The 21,545-nt window shown below is 29.2% G+C and overlaps 2 protein-coding genes across 3 annotated transcripts; both read left to right on the top strand.

The window, feature by feature from the left end:
• Positions 1–589: 589 nt before the first annotated feature.
• Positions 590–5,876, top strand: LOC148226099 (chitinase-like protein EN03). Its single transcript, XM_088204718.1, has 9 exons — positions 590–768; positions 3,676–3,932; positions 4,018–4,150; positions 4,212–4,379; positions 4,458–4,626; positions 4,686–4,816; positions 4,875–5,000; positions 5,317–5,416; positions 5,652–5,876. The coding sequence occupies exons 1-9, from the start codon at positions 627–629 to the stop codon at positions 5,761–5,763; spliced, it is 1,338 nt and encodes a 445-aa protein (XP_088060844.1). The 5' UTR covers positions 590–626; the 3' UTR covers positions 5,764–5,876.
• Positions 5,877–6,225: 349 nt separating this feature from the next.
• Positions 6,226–10,628, top strand: LOC148226098 (chitinase-like protein EN03). 2 transcript variants are annotated; one of them, XM_088203584.1, is made up of 9 exons: positions 6,226–6,392; positions 8,249–8,505; positions 8,701–8,833; positions 8,896–9,060; positions 9,129–9,297; positions 9,357–9,487; positions 9,545–9,664; positions 9,814–9,913; positions 10,089–10,628. In XM_088203584.1, exons 1-9 carry the CDS (start codon positions 6,245–6,247, stop codon positions 10,198–10,200), a joined length of 1,335 nt encoding a protein of 444 aa, XP_088059710.1. In that variant the 5' UTR covers positions 6,226–6,244; the 3' UTR covers positions 10,201–10,628. The 2 variants fall into 2 exon arrangements, with proteins under 2 accessions (XP_088059710.1, XP_088059711.1); XM_088203585.1 differs by having other exon boundaries at positions 6,238–6,392; positions 8,249–8,323.
• Positions 10,629–21,545: the final 10,917 nt, after the last annotated feature.

The raw sequence follows: 21,545 nt of genomic DNA, 5'->3' as shown, positions 1-21,545 counted from the left end.
TGACTTTTTATAACCAAAAAATGAGTTAAAATCATGCAAACGACTTTAAAAGCATTACGTAATTGAGATCATTCTTCAATGGCAAAAAACAATTTTTTTCCTCGTTTAGGTCCATTTCTGTGAAATTACACGGTTGATTAGTAGCAGACCTTGACGTTAAATGAAAAACGAAAATTCAATGCTTGGAACAAACTATGACTCAGTTGAATTATAAAGAAGTGCATATATATTACAACAAAAATCATTATTTTAATAAATTCAATAAATTTATTTAAATAATAAAAATAAACATTATAATATTGTAAGTATTATATATCCATACACACTTTAATAAAATCATGTATACTTTAATATGCATTTTTTATTTTTAAATTATCCTAAATGTACTAATAATAATAATATGGTTTTACTGAAATGTTGTAATATTTTTTGATATGCTCAATGTCTGTTAAAATATGTATATATTCATTAAATAAGTAAATAAATAAAATAAATTTGTTCAAAAGAGATATCACGTAACATGTGATTGGTCGTGTGTACCGTTCTTTATAATTGGTTTATCAACGAGACGTGAATCAAATTTAGTGTCAGTTGTAGTTAAGCTATCGTCTTTCACGGATAGTTGTATGGTCAGCTTCTTCGCAATGGCGAAGTTTTTTTTCATTTTGGCTGCTCTTTGTGCGGTCAATACTTTCCATCTTGCTTCAGCCAACGTCAGTGGACCAGCAGTATTTTGTTACTATGACAGCCGAAGCTATCTTAGAGAAAGTAAGTACTACTTTAAATTTATTTAAGTAATTAAAATTGGCATATAAATAAAATTTAGTAAATTAAGACAAATTATATTTGACATTATGTAGTACAGTTTTATACAGTATTGAATATACAAAAATATATTTTTTTAATGCAAATAATATTTACTATTTCAAAATAATAATATATATTATTACACAAATTAATCTTAACTACGAGCATTCATTTTTTAACTAAAAAAATATTGATGAATTATTGTTGCAAATTCTTTTACTGCTATTCATTCAAAAAAATCTAGCTGCTTTGTGTAACATGCAAAAAATGTTCATTAAACTTGTCAAATTTGCATATAAACCAGTTTTTTAGAGGCAGAATTGAAGCCATACACTTACGCTTTGTAATGTTATACATTCATATAATAATTTTTATTTATCTAAAAAATTGTAGAAAAATATCAAAAAAAATTGACCTTTAATCGTATTGCCGTGACTCTTTTTACGAAAACATGCGATAAGTTAACCCAAAGTTTTTTTCGGTGAGGGTCAAGCTATTAAGCAATCAGGTTTTTTAAATTGTATTAGTGTTACATAAGCATGGGGAGTTATTATAACGCAAAAAAATACTATGTTTATCTATATTTTTTGAAAATGTTTTACTTGGTATTATATTAATTAAATTAAAAATAAATTCAAGTACTCCAAATTATCTGAATCGCGGTTTTGCAATGTACATATCTATTGTAAGACTAATTCTGTAGAAATTTATATATATTTGTATTGCTCAATGGTCTATGACTATTGAACTATTGATGAGTAAATTTTATTAATTGTATTTCTAATATTGATTTAAAATTATGACAGCAAATAATTATATTGCAGTTTAGGTAAATATACACATAAGAAATAATAAATGTTTCACTCAACATTGTCTATATTACGACAAAAAGTTAAATAATTAGTTTTTCAATGAATAAATAATAATTTGTAAATTAAATCTTATTGCAATCATAAATTAAACTAAACCAAATAATAATCACAATTAAGATGCATTTATATAAACTCAATGCTTGGACTAATACTAAAAATACTACGATATTTTTTAAGAATATACATTATATATAAATAATATTCTAGTATTATTTTGGGTATATATATTCTTGCGATAATTTTTTCCCCTCTCCCCCCCTCTCGGCAGGTATATTGACTACTACTATTATATGACAGATTTAAGAGTTTTACAGTGAAATACCAAAATATTTTTAAGCGAGCTAGGGCCTCAAGGTAAGTTTTCCTACTTGACCTTTGAATAACCACTGTCTTCTACGACGATTGTTTTCGTACAATACCCATTTCTTATCTGGTTATCAAAGTATCGAGAAAAGGCTAACATCCTCAAGATACAGAAGCTCTTGGGTTATGCGGATATGCGCCGATTTATTTTCTTATCGTAATTTGTGTGAAACACATACACCTTGTTTCCAAGCCTTCCAAATCTTCTTTATGTGTCTATGCACTGTTGAATCGGACGAGTTTAGTCAGTTTTTTGAACAAGTGATGGATAGTTTGAAATGGATTTGCTTCAATTAATGTAGCCAGGGCATCTTTGCCATTTTAGTATATCTAATAAATCATCTACCAAAAACACGACTGACTGCTTAAACTTAAATTAAAAAAAAAACGATATTACTTTTGGGATAACCTAATATGTCATTATATTTTATTGTAAAATACTAATAATGTTGATTATTGATAATTTGTCAGTGATAACTTATTACAGTTATATAACTGGTTAATTATTTTATTAGTTAGATTTATATCGCTTGTGTATATCATGATTTTATGTTATTGAAAATATTCTATTCCATATTTAGGTATATTTAAAAAGTATATAATACTATACTTTGCGATTGTTATGACAAATGACGAATGACCTTCGTGATGTTTTTTTTCGTGAACAATGAAAAATACTCACTTATTATGAATGATTCACATTGAAATCATACATGTTTGCAAAATATATTTTTATGTGTACACAAAAATCTCGAATTTTGATTCGTATGCTTGAACTGTAAATATTGAAGGTAAGCATTCAATGATTTTCCTAGAAACTTGTATAATCGATTGGCAAACACAGAAAGAAACACATGTTCGATTATGACAATTAACGCATTTTACGATAAATATATGACACCATTGTTTGTATCTGACATTGAAAAGAGACTTCAATGTGAGACAGGCAGATGTCTTTATTAACGATGCATGATGGATACATTTGTATATACCAAACAAACACGTTGATGGCATTAAGTATAAAAATCTAATAGTGTTAAAAATTATAAGAATGAAAAAACACTGTGGTTAAGGTAATTTAAATCAAGTGAAGTGTATTAAATACTTTAGAATTATCTTCAGAATAGTCTTCAGTAATAACACGAAGAAGTTTTTTGCATTGTTGCTGTTAGTGGTAATGAAATTAACAGTTTTTTTGAGACGCTAATCATACCATTACTTGTGTTCAGTGCATGACTTATTTAAGAACATTATTATTATTGTTATCAAAAAAAAAATCGCTACATCACTTCATATTGAGATTTATATGCTAACCGCAAAATCACCTTAGTATATACATAGAGATGATGTCGTCGCTTTAATAGTTAAATTATCTTCAATAAACTTAACTATGCATTCAACTGCTATAACATACCTTATACATGTTGAACAATAACAATAGCGTTTCCTTCCTAATATATGTGTTTATAAAATAATAATTTAAAAAAAATATATCTTTAATATTATTAATTTATGTGAAAAATATCATTAATTCACCCTACTTTACTCAGAGAAAAATAAAAGTATTTGTATGCACATGCATTTTTTATTAATAAATAAAATTAATAAAGTAAGTATTTCGTTATCATTTCAGCTCAAGCCAAGATGCTACCGTCTGACATGGATCCAGCTTTATCCTTTTGCACGCATCTCGTTTATGGTTATGCAGGTCTAGACGCTGCGACGAATAAAATGGTATCGCTAAACCCAAAACTGGATCTGGATCAAGGACACGCAAATTTTAGAGTTGTCACTCAGCTCAAAAAAAAATTCCCTACTATGAAAGTCCTATTGTCCGTTGGAGGCGGTGCTGATCTTGAATTGGAAGATTCATATAAATACAACACCGTGGTTAGTATATTGCAATAGTATATATTAAAATATTATTTTATAAATAAGTAAAGATCATAACAAAAAACTAACATAATAATTTCAGTTGGAAACACCAGAATCTAGAGCAGTTTTTATCAATTCTGCTAGCGTTATTCTTAAGAACTATGGATTTGACGGCTTGGACCTCGCATGGCAATTCCCAACTCTCAAACCAAAAAAGATTCGCGGAAAGATTAGTGAGTATTAATCGTGCTAGTTATTCCTAATTACATATTAATCATTTTTATTTTATTTCAGGCTCTTTATGGCATGGTTTCAAGAAACTATTTAAAACCAGACCTGTAGATGAGCATGCTGAAGAACATAAAGAGCAATTTGGCAAGTTCGTCCAAGAAATGAAGAACGCTCTTCGTCACGACAATATGATCTTGACTGCTTCAGTGCTCCCCAACATTAACAGTTCACGTAAGTTCTAATGCCATTTTTGGATATATGTAAAATATAATAATTTATTTTATAATATAATATATTTAAATTGTTTAGTATATTTTGATATACACGCCATAATGAGCCACATTGATTATGCGATTCTTCATGGCTATGATTATATGACACCAAAACGTAATCCCAAAGAAGCAGATTATACATCGCCTTTGTATGAACTATTGGAAAGAAACCCAGAATTTAACATCAACTTCCTTACTAGCTATTGGTACTAATAAAAGATTATTAAGGTATAAATACTATTTTTTAATACAATTTTAATTTCAGGCTTAAGAATGGATTCCCAATCCAAAAGTTGATCTTAGCTATACCCACTTTTGGTCGCGCATGGAAGTTGGATTCTGATAGCGCCATTTCTGGAGTACCTCCACTCCATACAGATGGACCAGCACCTGAAGGTATTTTATCTTAAATGTAAGATGTTATTAGTTATTAACACTATGTTGAATTTTTTAGGACCTTACACTAAGCACGAAGGTCTTTTGAGTTATCCAGAAATTTGTACAAAGCTTAACAATCCAGCCAATCAAAAAGGATTGCACACGTATTTGAGGAAAGTTACAGATCCTAGCAAACGATATGGTGAGTCAATAAACATAAATAATTAAGTATGGATGTACTAAATAAACATTATAGAAACTTTATTACAACATGAAAAAACTTTAACGAAAGTATATGTATGCTATGCTAATAATATTTGGGTATTAAAAATTGGTAGCATATATATTATTATTACTGTTTTTTTTTTTATAAAACGCAGAATTTTGTACCATAGCATTACAAAAACAGTTTTTATTTTATATGTGTTATGTTTAGTCATATGTTTCGATGTAAATATTTTTTTGAATCTATATTATCGAAGATTAGAGCTTAAAATATTTGTTTTTTATCCTCATAGGAACATATGCCTTCCGTGCTCCTGATGATAATGGAGATAATGGTTTGTGGGTCAGTTATGAAGACAGTGACACAGCAGCTAACAAAGTTGGATACATAAAGTTAGTATTTATTTATTTATTTATTTATGCACAAAGATATGTTATTAATTCAAAAAAATTATTAAACAAATAGTATATTATTAAATTTAATTATAAAAATAAATTATGTAGTGATTAATTATTATTTTGTATTGTATTTGTGGTTCTAAAAACATGTAACTGTATGTACGTGTATCTAACTACAGAAGAGTTATCATTGTCAATTTTAAATACTAATAAAAAATATATTTTTCAGGGCTAAGGGACTAGCAGGTGTAGCAATTGTGGATCTTTCTCTGGATGACTTCAGAGGATTATGTAGTGGAGATAAATATCCTATTTTAAGATCAGCTAAATACAGATTGTAAGAATATGCACAGTTTGTAACCAACTATATAATTTAATAATTATTATTTACCTGAGAAGTTATAATCATTTTTGATAAAATTTTATTTACTTGACAATAAAACGTTCAATATTATATTATGTTTTTAATTTAAAATAACATTAAATCATATGCACCTTTGTTAATAATATTATATAATATTATTGAAAATAAAAAATAGCAAATGTCAAAAAAAATATATCGATTCAACATGATACATACTTGATCCTTTTAAGCTTAAATCTAAATACTGTATGAACATTGAGATTTTTTTAAATGTATAATAATTATTACGATATAATATTTATATTAAAACATCCTTTATTAAAAATATATAAATTACTATGCTGATAATTTTAATATATAAATATATTTAATCGATCGTGTGTACCGCTCTTTATATTGGTTTATCTAAGAGACTTGAATTAAAATTAGCGTCAGTTGTTGTTGAACTATCGTCTTTTATGGAAAGGGTCAGCTTTTTCGCGATGGCGAGATTTTTTTTGTTTTTAATAGTTATTTGTGCGGTCAATATTCAACCTCTTGCTACGGCCAATAGCAGAAAACCAGCTGTATTTTGTTACTATAACAGTGAAAGTTTTTATAGATCATGTAAGTACTGCTTTATATTATTTTTATATTTAGAAAATGTAATGAGTTCGATTATGTAATATCGTGTCTTGAATATCGAAACATATAATTATTTAATAATAAAAATAATTTATTACAATAATCACATTTAATATATTTTACAAAAAGTTATTATCTTACAAATTAGTTTATATGCCATATGCTGCATATTTTTATTTGTGTCACATAAAAGATTTTAATACGTGGCAAATGTGGATACGAGAAAGTTTTTAAGGTGATATTTAATGCCATATATTGCCTTTAAATATTTATATTCTTAAAGTAGAAAATCATAAGTAAAAATGCATTTTGACCTTTAAACATATCGCTGTGACTCACTGCATAAAAAACGCGATAATATAACCCAATGAGAGTCTAGCTAATAATTATTCAGTTTTTTTAAATTTTATTAGTATTTAAATTTTAGTTATTGTAATATAATAAATTTAAAAAAAGATTCCAGTTATATAACTAAATCTTAAAATAGAGACCTACTTGACCAATCCAGGTCAAGTAGGTCTCTATTTTCCTTGATAGAGTATAAATCAGAATTCTCCCTTAGAGCTGTTATTTTATTAATAATGTCATTTTCGAACTTATTCCATCGCAATTTTCTTAGTGACACTTGAGCCGTTGATTTTGAAAGCGGAGCAAGTCATTTTGTTAAAAAAAAGAGTTAAATTTCGGTTTTTAGTCAATTCACAATCATATCTATAGTATGAACAGAAATATTATTAAATCTTTCCACCACCGCTTCGCATATTGAATATTTGACTAATTTTATTATAACTCGGTACCAGAATTGACGAAGACGGTCTAAGTTTGCCATCTTGCGTGATTCTTTTATTCATATTTTTGCTTATGGTATAACTTTTACGATCTTATGCCTGCACTACACTCTCTGGAAGTTGGCCAAGGTTGGCCAAGGACGGTGAATATATTGGGTTACTTCGGTCGAGTTCGGTTTTCTCTCGGAAGTTACCGAAAACGGGAGGTAAAGTAGGGGTATTTCAGTCAACTTGGCCAGCTTCGAGCGCCTCCGAACATTGTCGACAAATTTTCCGAGTCAAAGGGACCGAATTCGGAGCTGCTCTTTCAAGCGCGGGCGGTGAGATACTTCCCTTTTCGTTCTCTCGCGTGTTAAGTGACGAGAGGGAAAGAGATAATGATATGGTGCTTCGCAAACTGAGATAGAACGAGTAACTCGGTTCAATTTCAGTATGCGCTTAGGCGTCCTATGGTTAACACGCACGTCGAACGCTTTGCAAAAGCCGACAAAGATTTTACGTAAATTGAATATTTACGACCGAAAAGTTTTCATTGATATTGTATTGGTGAGTGCGCACACAAACTTTTATAATTATCAGTAGCGTAATTTTAGTTATATGACAATTTAAAAATTGCGAATATTTGGCATTTTTTTCGATCGGGCGCAAATATGCCGGCTGTACGTGACGAAAGTCACCGTCCGGACGTCATTCACGCAGCGAAGCGCGCGGGCATATGCGATCAGCGACAAGGTGGGCGCTTACTCGAAGTTGTAGATCTCGGCCGACTTCAGTTGTAGCTTCGGACAACTTTCAGAGAGTGTAGTGGAGGCCATTAATTAAAAAAAAATCACTTTAAAAAAGTTATTCAATTATTTGTTTAGACTTGTTTTAAATAAAATAAATATAGTAAGTATTTATTTATTACTTCACCAAAATGTTGTCGTCTGACTTAGGTGATTCGTTAGTTTTATTCTACTTTTTTTAGAGAAGGATGAAAAATACAATTATTCGTATGCATACATATTTTTTAATAAAATACACAAATTAAGTATTATGTTATCATTTCAGATCAAGCCAAGATGATGCCGTCTGACTTGGAACTAGCATTACCCTTGTGCACCCATCTAGTTTATGGCTATGCAGGTTTAAACGCTACGACGAATAAAATGGTATCGCTAAGCCCTAACCGTGATCTGGATCAAGGGCACGCAAATTTTAGAGTAGTAACTCAGTTAAAAAGAAAGTTTCCTAATATAAAGATCTTATTATCCGTTGGAGGCGGTGTTGATACTGAATTAAAAGATTCATACAAATACAACACCGTGGTTAGTGTACTGAGATAGTTACAAGCTTTATAATATCAAAAATATAGATTTTAGTTACACAAATAAGAGCTACTTTTATTGTATTTTGTACAAAATATTATTAATTTACAATATATTAGTTAAAAATTATGACTTTTATCATTAATAAAGGAGAGAAATATTATAATAAGACTTATCTTTCATCACTTTTTTAAGCTTGAAACACCAGAATCAAGAGATGTTTTTATAAAATCTGCCAGCGTTTTACTTAAAAACTATGGATTCGACGGCATAGATCTCGCATGGCAATTTCGAACTATCAAGCCACACAATAACCTGGGAAATGCTAGTGAGTATATGTTGTGTTAACAATTCCAAATTATCTGTTTATAATTTGTTTCATTATTTAAGGTCCTCTATGGTATGGTTTTAAAAAACTATTCAAAAGCAACTCTGATGAACTTTTTGAAGAGCATAAGGAGCGATTCAGCAAGTTTGTTCAAGAAATGAAGAATGCTCTTTATCATGACAAAATGCTCTTAACTGTGTCAGTACTCCCTAACATCAACAGTTCACGTAAGTTCTATAGGTATAGTTTATGATATATAAAATATCATACAATTAAATTTATTAAAATTTTTCAGTCTGTTTTGATACACAAGTCATAATGAACCATATCGACTATGCGATTCTTCATGGCTATGATTACATGACACCAAAACGTAATCCGAAAGAAGCAGATTACACATCGCCTTTGTATCAACCATTGAAAAGAAACAAAGAATTGAACATTAACTTCCTCACTAGCTATTGGTACTAAATAAAATTACGTATGGGTATAAATAATATTTTTTAATTATTTTTAATTTCAGGGTAAATAATGGATTCCCAATTCAAAAGCTGATCTTAGCTATTCCCACATTTGGTCGCGCTTGGAAGTTGGATTCTAATAGCGCCATTTCAGGAGTACCTCCACTCTATACAGATGGACCAGCACATGAAGGTTTTTATCTAAAATGTTAGATGTTGTAATTTATAAAAACTATTTTGCTTTTTTTAGGACCTCATACAGAACAAAAAGGTCTCTTGAGTTATCCAGAGATTTGCCTACTGCTTCACAACGAGCAAAGAGAAACGAGTATGAGTTTTAGGAAAGTTACAGATCCTAGCAAACGATATGGTGAGTAAATAAACACGAAGTATCTATTATGGAAATTAAATTTAAGATTTATGTCGTTCTGAAAATGAGTTTGCATACTTGACTAATGCTTGACATAATGCTTTTAATAATGTGTAATAATATTGAGGATAGTAATTTTATCTTTATAGGAACATATGCCTTTCGTGTTCCTGATGATAAAGATGCTGGTGGCATGTGGGTCAGTTATGAGGATCCTCAAACTTCAGGAAACAAAGGTTCATTTATAAGGTTAGTATTTAATAATAATGATCAGGATATGCTATTGATTCATTTTCCGTCCACCTATTTAATAAAAAATATGTCACGTACTTATGTACTATTTGTTAAATTTGTGTTATTCCATCTCTTTAATGACAGTAATTAAAGTTGTTCTAAAGACTAAAACTATTTTTATATATCTCAGGGCTAAGGGACTAGCAGGTGTAGCCATTGTGGATCTTTCTATGGATGACTTCAGAGGATTGTGTAGTGGAGATAAATTACCAATTTTAAGAGCAGTAATATATAGATTGTGAGAATATATATTATTCATTTATATAAAATTTAGATAATAATATGCATGATTTGTAATAAAATAAATAATTAATAAATTATTAATTGTCTTAAAAGGCATACAAATTTTAATATTATCTAGTTGTATCTTTAATGAATTTTTAATTTTAATAAGTGTGTATTGCGATTGAAATTGAGAGATTTGGTTTTAAATCATTTTAAGTCAACTGTAATAAAATATATTTTATATAGTAATTTTTGATACAAAAAAGAAAAATTCTTCTAAAAATGGTAGACTCTACCATATCAAACAAATTAGTGGAAGCAGCCGTGTTGCTTACCGATATTTTTCATGTTTCTTTAAATCTATAATATTGTTTGTAAATATATTATTATGCTTGAGGATATTTTTTATTATATTATAATAAATTATGGCTAACTAACGACTAAATGCATCGCCTACAAAAAAATTGCCAATGCAAACATCGGTTTCCATTGTGGCACGCTCGGCATAAATTAGCCAGATTGCGAATATGGCGTCTATGACTCGTTAATATGGCAAATCCGACCCGGGGCACTTGTCGGAATAACAGTTGAAAATATGGCAAGCCAATAAGACAGGTATAAATATGAGATCGTGTTCACAATAAGATCACTACGTGGGTGGGCGTCGAGATAACTCGTCGTTAAGTCGATTTTATTATATTTGGTGCGATTATTGCACTAAAGGCTGCTCGACAAACAGGGCCGAAATAGGGACTAAAATTTTAACAAACATATATTATTTTAAATTGTCATATAATACAAAATTATATAACATGTTTAGTAATCCATAGTATAAACAAAATATTAATTTGTAAATGAATTTCAAATGTACAAGATTCCATTTTACAGAGGGCGGAATTTTAGTAATACTAGAAAAAACTGTAATGTGTATTTTGGCAAATGATATAATATTACTTTGTCAAACGATATGACCTCACAAGTATGTGAATCTCTGATTACGTGGAAACAATCATTATATAATTTGTAATATACACTAAAGTAACGACTCATGGTAATTTTTTCAAATTTTTTTAAACACTTACTGACTTAGTAAAATTATATTTATACCATTAAAAATATAAATTCACTGGTAATATACATTTACTTTAACATATTATGTGAAAAATATAACTGAATCATTGTCAATAAAAAACACACAGAAATCCTCGGTAGCTGCTAAGTCAATTTGTTTAAAAAATTTAATGATTATCATAATTTTTAAGTTACAAAAAGTATTTAATCACATTTTTTATTTTATTTTAACAATAATAACTACAGTTCTATAATATAATTTTTTTATTATTTTTTTGTTAAATATAAAATTCCAATAATCAATAATATTGATGAAACTTTTATGATTAAAGTAAATATACTAAATATATAAAATAAGATTAAATATTAATACACCTATTTTATTATGTGTGTATATAACTAAATTAATATGTATACTCATAGCTTGAAGTTTCAACCGTAATTTTTTAACCATAAATTTAACTTTTCGACGTCCATTTACGCGCTGAGCTTTTACGCCGTCATATTAAAAAAGAACATATCGCCTTTTGGCTTGTTAAACGGGTAAATTTAAATATTTTAATACTTTGAAAAGGTACACAAACTTGCGATATATACACATATTATTTTGAATTAAATCTCACATTTTATTGGACAATTACACCACAATAGAATCACGACGGAAGGAAACGAACGCCATTCCATAATGATCCATATTTCGTCGAATATCGACGATAAACACACACAAAAGTCTCTCGTTATTGTCGCCGTATGATGTCTTTTGCCGTTATTGTTATTTTTTACCAAGGCAAGTGCAAGTTAACCACTTAAGTGCGGAGGTGGGCGTTGAATGAGCGACTACTGGTGCCCCTTGTGTATCTGTGGCTATAAACAATGGTACACGCACGAATTATTGTGGCGGATATTGTAAATCCTTGTTTGGGTTCAACTTAGGTCCAAATGGACACATATCATAAAAATAAAAACATATTTTCATTAAAATTTATTTATTTAAGTCTTAAATATTTTTTGGAAAAAGTTAATGTGTGGAAACAGAACAGATTAAACTGGTAGCCCTAAAATATAAAGTGAGGAATGGAATATATCTAGAGTATATTATGCAGAACTTAATTTAGATCGGTCATGGTTTGTAAGATTGTATAGTGTAGATATTATAAGCTAGATATTTATGCATTTAATTATATCATTTTTTTATAAAATAAATATTTGTTTTACTAGTTGCTAATTTGCTTGCTATTTTTCACATAGAGGGTTACATTTTTATAGATCATTATGAGCTGCTCATACGTTCAGTAACATTACATATTCTATCCAATCCTGAGCGCTCGTTCATTATACACAAATTAATTTAATATTTTAACAATATAGCGACCTAAATTCGTAAATTCCAATTTTCTAGCTATAACGAGGAGGTGAGCGCGGAATCTAGCCAATGAATAATTACTATAGCTATTGATTAGTCTATGATACTAAGCGAGGTCGTTAAACCGTTTGATGGATATCGAAGAGGTAGGGACTTATTATTATTTTATTTATAAACTGGAAGCCACGATTTAATCGATATGTACATTCATAATAAATTAATTTTAAACAACGCAAATATTATCAGATTGTGTGCTAATGAAATTTTAATTAAGTCACTTCGACATTTATCAAATCATCAAAGATATAGAGACTTACATGATAAGTACAGTTAAAAAATATGAGCTTATCAAAATAGGTTTTTGTGGATTTTCTTAAGTCAAGATAATTTTTCTATCCAAATCAGCAACTTGTTTATAATATAAATCTTAATTTATTATTTAGAGTTGTCATAAGTGTTTTACCTTTATTATTGCTTTTTGCAGAAAAATCACAATTTATATCATTGGGAGATAGGATGGCTTATTTATTGCGTATTTTATCCGCATCTCTTTTTCCCACTTTGGACAACATCTGTGGCGAAGGCGACATCTTGATCTTATCTCCGACGCAGACTTCCTACATAGCTGTGTTCTAGTAGGACTGCTTATTAATAAGATGATATATTTTTTTAAGACAACGGTTGTGCAAAATTAAAAAATGTATGTAACTCCAATAGCATTGATCTAGGGGGGAAAAGTATCCTTTCTTTCACACACAGCCGAAATCTACCTGGATCTTGCGACCAGCGGCAAGAGAAGATTTTAAAAATCACCATTTAATACAAATTCAAGAGCATTGGGGCAATTTATGTAATAAAATTAAACAGAAAAATAAATCTAACAATCGTTCCAAAGAAAATTATTTATCTTACATATTTTTTTTTTGAAACGCAGATGGACTTTCGTAGGTTTTAATTATACCAGCACGATAGACTATTAGTATAATTTATTGTAAGAAAAATGATCATCCATCAACAAGGAAACAAAACAATAGCGTGAAGGATTGGGACCACACAATAGTCCTTGTTACGACCAGAAAAATCACATAAATCTCACAGTGTGTTTTTACTCAAAATATTCTCCGTCATTGAAAGAATATTTATTTGTTGCGAAACGGTCACAGAAACAATAAATCACCGGATCCAGAAGATCCCCGTTGCAGTATACGACCTTGGACAATGCCCATCAAGCAAATGTCGCTTTTTAAAGGCGTATATCTTAAGAAACGGGTACATCTATTGGGTAGATGATCGCTTCATGATTGTGATTGGTCAGCAAGCTTTGCAGCTCTAGATAATTAAGCCTGGATGAAGAGAGGGCAGTCATAAGCGGCCACTCAAAGAGACCAGCAGACGCCCGTCGCCTACGGACAACATACTGTCATGTACGCTCACATCCCGAGAAGGACTCCTCCATACGAGCTCCACCTTAGCAGATAGATATTCGTAAACTAGGAAAATCACGAATATCTTTTAAACAGTTGGAGATTTGGCAATGCTCTTTAATATAATAATAATCATCTTTCATTTTACTTTTTTTTATTTTACAAATTACATATTATTGTACTATGGCTAATACTTTTTATATTATTAAAAATATGTTTTTGATTATTAAAATGCATTTGTATTTGATTATTAAAATGGTACACAGATGAAATTAATACCTTTCATGTCAAAGCGCATTATCTCTCGCCCGTGCAGTGTTTCATTTTTATGACTTGTTTTCTTTGTTCCTATTTCAAGTATACTTTTAATTTTATAAGTTGTGTTGTTTTTGTAGCTAAAATATTAACGTTATCATACCTGTGGGTGGTGGGCGTAAGATTTTTGTTTTCGTTCTCCTATAATGATACGGTTGCACGGAAAAAAGGGTATTATTGTCTCGGTGCATAACATAATATTACAGAGACGGTATCGCACCAGCCGAGAATGACTTTTTCTTATAAGGAGTCGATAAGTATCAGTCATTTTAAAATATACACACGCATGAGGCGTCGTGTAGGTTTTAACATCGTATAATCCCATATTGGTATCTGGGCAGAAGATTGGGTCACACCCACAAACGGTTCATTTAAAAAATAATTGTCCTCGGATATGTGTATGCAGCTAACCCTGAAACTTCAATTGACTGACTTTAAAAATCGATCAGATACTACACTAAGCATTACAAAAGGTAACAATGCCGACAAAATCATTACTTTTCGGTTGTGTAGTATTTATAATAAAGTTGGGATCTTTTCATCTTTATTTATTATATACAAATTGCAATGCATATCAAAATATAATGTCGGATTCATTATACATATGTCCGATTTAATGTATTTAATTATGTAATTGAACTGTGATCTAATAGAGGTAGAGTTCCAAGCCACAACTGTTTTCGATTCCCGAAAACAGACCCCGTACTTAGTTCGACAGTAAATACTCTCGATTTATATTTTTAAGATGTTTTATATATATATATATATATATATATTGCTAAATAATTTTTATTTCGCACTAATATATGTTTAAAAAAATATTAAAAGCAACATTTTGGGGTTATTTTAACCTCATGCGGTAAATCAACAGTTAAATACCCTGTCCGCACAAAAATCGCGGCCGTTCGCCTCGCGATATAAATTCGGCGTTTAATTTGACGATTTAATTCCCCATTTGTCCACCATCGCCACCATCTCGGGTTTTCTCGAGAATGTCCGAGATACGATTGTGGCCATTTTTCGACGCGGACTTGCAATTTATTCCCCAGGCGACAATATCGCCCATAAATATTCATGCTGCGAAAATAATTGCTGTGCGAAATTAGCTCAGCCCACGCTCGTCCGGTCAAGATCTATGTGTAATACCTTTCATACCAAGAGAGAGAACACTAGGACCGGCCTGCTTTATCCTCGGGAATATTGTCAACATGCACCTCGTGGGCTGGCGACATATGCTCACGTCTCGATTTAGGAAACCAGCTTAAGAAAATATTGCATTTGTATGCTTGCAACGAAATTATCTCACAGAGACGAGAATAAAGCGCTTGAGTCATTTTTGATCGAGTTGACTGTAATCATTAAATTTAAATCACTATAAAATTAGTGCTTTTAAAAATTCGTAATACAAAATGTTCCTTCACATAACAGACCTCTTTTGCAGTATAACTATCAGATTTAATTGTACAATCGTATCTTTCAAACAATAACTATTCTTCATGAAATATATTCAACGCCGAAACGTGTGTTTTAATTAGGTATGTAAATGTCTAATTTTATTTGATTGCGAGGGTTCGATATTTTTTTTTTATTAATGAAAATTTGTTTTTATTAATGATATTTTTATTTTTTCGAGAAATCTCATTTCTACTTATCGATTTTATTATAAATAAAATATATGTAATTATACTATTATAGATATCTTTATATATGTAAAATATCTTCACTGATTTTATTTTTGCAACAATTTTTGCAAATATTTAGGCATGTCAATTATATTATTTATAGTAATTTATTTTATAATAAAACATCAATATATGCATTATCACACATTATTCATATCATAACTTTTTAAAAAGCACACACTATTTAAAGTATAATTGCCTATTCTTGTTATTATATTACTAGAATTTTTTAGTGTAAAAAACTCTGTGGAAAGCCCCCATATATTTTTGCAATCTGCCAATTTTGCAAATAGTGTATTTTCAATAAAATTGTATATATTAAATATTGTATCGTAGAACTTAAAAATAAGCAGAAGATAAATTTAAACAAGAGTTCATTGTGTAATAGTATTTATGCATTTCTCAATTTTAAATTTAAGTTTATTTTAATCAACAATATCCCTTATATACATAATGCATATTTTTTATTATTTTATTTATACATAGTATTATTATCGTCTAACAAACGAGTTCAACGACGTTTAATATTCAGATTCAAAATACGACAAAGCCTGCATTTCGAAAACAAGCAACTATCTATGATTGATCAGTTGTTTGCCTGTCTACCCGTGCACAATAAATCGGGTGATTAGTTGATGGGAAACTACGTCCAGAATCAACGTAGACGATGAAGGGGAATAGGATAAAATGTATAACAAACCTTTTATTCCGTTTCAACTCTTCAATTGATTAGGTCGTTCGTGAATAAGCACAAATCGAAATAAAAAGGGCAAACGCAAAGTAAAAAAAGAAAGAACTTCGCCTGAATGGTTCGAGATGATTGATGGATACAAGATAAATTTAAGAATATAATATATGATTTTAATATATATTAACAGATAAAATATAATGAAATATGAGTAGGATTATAAGTTCATGTCAAAAAAATAGTATATCATATAGTATATAGTATATAGTTTAAGACATAAAAAATGTAATCACTTAAATCAATGGATTTGTTTCCTAAACATTTGGTCGCCGTCAAGTAACACTCGCAGCATGATGATTTTATATGTTATGGTTATATATTGTACGCATAAAGCATCCGGCGAGAGATATATGCGAGTGTCTTCACTTTGTTGTGACAATTCAAAGGTTGTACTTCACTGGTATAAATTGCAGCGCTGAAAATTTATGCGAACAAACAAACATGACGTCTCTGTTACGAAATGTACGGTGTTTTCGTTTAATGTAGCTACGTGCTATCGGCTGTGTAGATGAAAATTATGTTATAAATATATTCATCTGAAATCACAAGAAATTGATGTTGTGTATTATGAATGAAACTCGTATATATTAGGATAAGATCGAGTAAAGTCATTTTATTTTAATTTAATTATCGAAATCTGTAAAAAATATTTATAAACACAATTGCATTTTTTAAAAAAAAAAAATATTTATTTACTTATTAGTAACTCAAAATATAAAATTCTTTAAATAATATATGGTTATATGATATAAATAATAAAAATATATTATCCTAGTTTAATGCAAAGACACAGAATAGGTCCTTTGGATTTTTTGATTTTTTAGAATTTAAAAAAGTAAAAAATGGACTAAAAGATGTATAATAAAAAAAATTTAGTAAGAAATTAGAACGAATATAAATTATTATAACAATAAACTTTATAGTAAAAATATTAAGAAAAGTTGAAAAAGAAATATGCAAAATTAATATTGGGTAAATTAAACTCAAACTGATAAATAAGTAGGAAGAAATAGAGAAATAAATTAAATCTACAAACTATGAATGTATTAACGAATTATTTTTTGATAGTCTTAAATAAATAATGTATCATTTTTAATATGAATAAAAAACTTAATTACATTAACTATACTGAATATATAGTTAGAACATTTGTAACTAAAATTTGGAGTGAAATTAAAGATAAATATCAATGTTAATTGATAAGACATACACATTTAATTTACACGATTAAAGAATACTTTTTTACAAACTGTTAAAAAAATCAGGTACATATGTAGAAAAAGTGTTTAAATTTTAAATCAAATTGAAAATCGCAAACGCTTTAAACGCCGAGTCGGCTCGATTCTACCCCAAATTGAATTTGTCTGTAAATCAATAGGGGTCTTATACTTTCTGATCGGACATTGGATGAAATTGTATCATTTATGCTCGCGTCTCCGTTTCGCATTGATCTGCTCTGGCCCGCAGCCGGTTGCCATGAAGATGCCGTTATTATGCAAATTGATTCCCAGTTCCTGTCTGGCCTTCTCTTTCCAGGATATTCGGTTCGAATCCTTAAAACGATCAAAATTCAATATGAACTCCGATGGCTTATATGCATCCCGGAGTACAAATTGTCGATGCACAAGCGATCCCTTTCCATGTATATGGGGAAGATGCAGATTACATAGGGGAGGGAATACGATATTTTTAATATGTTTCATATTCGTCTAGTAATAAATTCGCGAATAGGCAAATGTATGTTTATACGTTTGATAAAACGGAAAGATCAAACGGATGACATTGCTTCTTTATATCGTCTCAAATATAATATGTAATACATACATGTATAATATGTATATGAGTTATTATTTTAGAATTATTATTACATAAAAATTGATAGTGTAGTATTAAGTCATAGTAAAAAAATAAAAATAAATTAAATGAGCACTGTGTGGAGATCATTGCACGGCAATCTTGCGAAAAGTATGAGCTCTACAGCGCACCGCGCAACACGCGCGGATCCAAATATTTACAAATATAAATAAATAACTAAATTATGATTTAATGGTGTGTTAAAATGCAATTTGATTATTTATTTATTTCGTGATATCAAAATTTGTGTTACATTTTTTCATAGGTCTACCATTTCTGTTTTAGTATTATTATGATATTAATTTCATAAATAATTTTATTCAGAGAGTTTAAATTAAATTTGTTTTTAATAATATAGAAAGATACACAATGTATCAACGTATGATATAACATATAATTAAATTGGTATGTAATTTCTGTCGTTATTTTCATTGGAAATATTATTACTGTTGTCTTGCAACTATATCTATGGTAAGTCGTTCACCCCTTACTTACGAAGGCAAACTACACCCTCTTTGGGGGTAATTCTAAATTCTGGAAAGCGACAGCTGTGGACTTTCTCAAGTTATTTATGCAATACTGAACCGATCGCTTGTGTACCTGTTGCGAAATAAATTGTATATAGGGGGAATAAATCGACGATTTATTCAATTATATTGAGTTATTATTACACATATAAATAATTTATTTTAATTGAATTGTAATAAATACGTAGAGATTTAATCTGAAACTATACTTGAAGTTATTTATCTATATTATTTTTTAACAAAGCTATTCATTTTATTTTAACTTTAATATATGCATTGCTCTAGCCTTATAATTTTCTTTCTGTGCAAAAAGCGGAAAATTTTCCTTATGGAAGGACGACACAGAACGGCGTCATTCAGTCTGGCACGCCCTTTTAAAGGGATAATAGGTTTTCGTCGGCGTCTGACCGTTTCATAAATAAACAATTATATTTTTTCCTCTGCGACCCCTTTGTATTTTCGAGAAAAGGCATTCGTAGAAAAATATAATCGTTTTGCTAATGGAAAACCCATGCGTTGTTTGACAAATATGTAATTTTTTACTGGAATTTCTAGCAAATAAATGTATACAAATATTTATTTTGTACATAATATTACATACTCATTTTTAAAATCAAACCGTCAATGCCTCATGCACATGTACATATGCGTTAAAATATAAAAATCTTCTAAGCCTTATAACTTATTTAAGCCTACGCATAATAAATAAATAAACTCAAAACATATGTAACTTGGTATTAATCTCAATTTTAATCTCATATATACCGCTAGATTAGATATTGAGCTGATAACTTTAATATAGGTAGTATATTTTAATATTTTATAAATATAATAAAAACACTTGAAAAGAAAATTAATAAATGTGATAGTAATGACACAGTTTTGGAGCACGTTATTTGGAGACGCAGACCCTTAAGATCATCCCCATCTGCGCAGTGAATAAATACACTTTCACTGATATTGACCAGTGAAATTGTAAATCAATTGCTGATTAACTAGTTATTAAAATTATATATTAATATAATATTATCAAATATATACCTTCACTGAAAAATACTCATTCACTGTAACATATATACTAGTGTGTGACCACTTTCATGATTTTTTTTATGTAAGTAACATTTGAAATAGGAAATGCTACCATTTAAACTCCAGTTTTTTGCAAAAAAAAAATATTATTAATGGATAATTAAATAAGTATATAATGACCCAATTATGATAAATAAAATAAATTTATATTTGTACAAAAAAAAAGTGATGTTCACAAAAAGTTGTTTAATTATGTAAACATATACGCAAAGTCATTTAATTTGTATCTACGTCTGAAGGATCCAGTCGTTTGCTAAGTGGGTTAAAATCTGGATTCTGGACGTTGAGCTGCATTAGTGTCACCGTGAAGAGGGAAGCAGCTGCTTTCTCGATTTAGTCTGTTGATGATCGGGGGGGTTGTTCTTGGTTTGAGTTCGTACGAACGTTCGTGTATCCACGTCAGATATTTTATATAAAATATTTTTTCTTATAATAATTATTATATTTACATATATATTTGGTTGTTTCTTCAATTGTATTTAGATTTATTTTGAATTTTATTTTTTATAATATATCATTATTTATTTTTTACGATATTTTTAAGCGTTTACTGTGTTGTTTATTTCTTTATTTGTTTATAAATTTAGGAAAAATATGTATTTACGTATAGATTACAAAAATTCATTTTTAATGAAAATGTATGTAATTAGTTTTAAATTTCTATTTTCCTTAAAAATTTGTAAATATGCAAGCATTTTTAATTATCTAAAAATATAATAAATTTGCTCCCACCTTATTTAAATATAATATAAACTTTACGGATGCTGGTATTAACGAATATAATTACTTGAAAAAACTTTGTGGGATCAACTTTCTGGGAATCAATAGTCGGTACACTGTTTTATTCTTGAGGTCACTACGTTAATTTTAATAAAAGCTTTGCACCTACATGTTTTCACTGTGGACCCTAGTTTTATTGAGAAAATAATTAAAAATTTACATTTCTAATTATTGAATGTCTATGAATCTTTATCTTTGAATCTTTTGAGAATAATTTGACTTAATAATTGCATCGCTAACTCTAGATATTGGTCTGTGTCTTTCTATGAACATGCTATTTAATAAGCCGAAAACATAATATAATGAAACATTTTTTGAACACGAAAATGATAAATATCTTAAAATTTATTCGCGGACCATCAAAATTTTCTGCAGTCCATTATTAAACACCTTTTGGCAACCACTGCTATAAAAACTATAGACACTATGGTTATTAATTATTCTCACTATTTTCGGGCCTATATAGGGATGTAAACATTTTTAAACATGAACCATGTAAAGAAATTTAT

Source organism: Plectrocnemia conspersa, unplaced genomic scaffold, assembly GCF_051122295.1.
Source record: "Plectrocnemia conspersa isolate PC_06_02 unplaced genomic scaffold, ASM5112229v1 ptg000014l, whole genome shotgun sequence".
Taxonomy (NCBI): Eukaryota; Metazoa; Arthropoda; class Insecta; order Trichoptera; family Polycentropodidae; genus Plectrocnemia; species Plectrocnemia conspersa.
Note: the sequence above shows the minus strand (reverse complement) of the source record. Positions and strands in the feature narration are given on the sequence as shown.

What these genes read in the sequence shown, in the direction of transcription:
- LOC148226099 (XM_088204718.1), top strand. Translation starts at nt 627, where the DNA reads ATGGTCAGCTTCTTCGCAATGGCGAAGTTTTTTTTCATTTTGGCTGCT. An exon ending in AGATGGACCAGCACCTGAAG is followed by an intron (nt 4,817 to 4,874) that starts GTATTTTATCTT and finishes TGAATTTTTTAG; the next exon opens with GACCTTACACTAAGCACGAA. An exon ending in AACAAAGTTGGATACATAAA is followed by an intron (nt 5,417 to 5,651) that starts GTTAGTATTTAT and finishes TATATTTTTCAG; the next exon opens with GGCTAAGGGACTAGCAGGTG.
- LOC148226098 (XM_088203584.1), top strand. Translation starts at nt 6,245, where the DNA reads ATGGAAAGGGTCAGCTTTTTCGCGATGGCGAGATTTTTTTTGTTTTTA. An exon ending in TGAAAGTTTTTATAGATCAT is followed by an intron (nt 6,393 to 8,248) that starts GTAAGTACTGCT and finishes TTATCATTTCAG; the next exon opens with ATCAAGCCAAGATGATGCCG. An exon ending in AGATGGACCAGCACATGAAG is followed by an intron (nt 9,488 to 9,544) that starts GTTTTTATCTAA and finishes TGCTTTTTTTAG; the next exon opens with GACCTCATACAGAACAAAAA.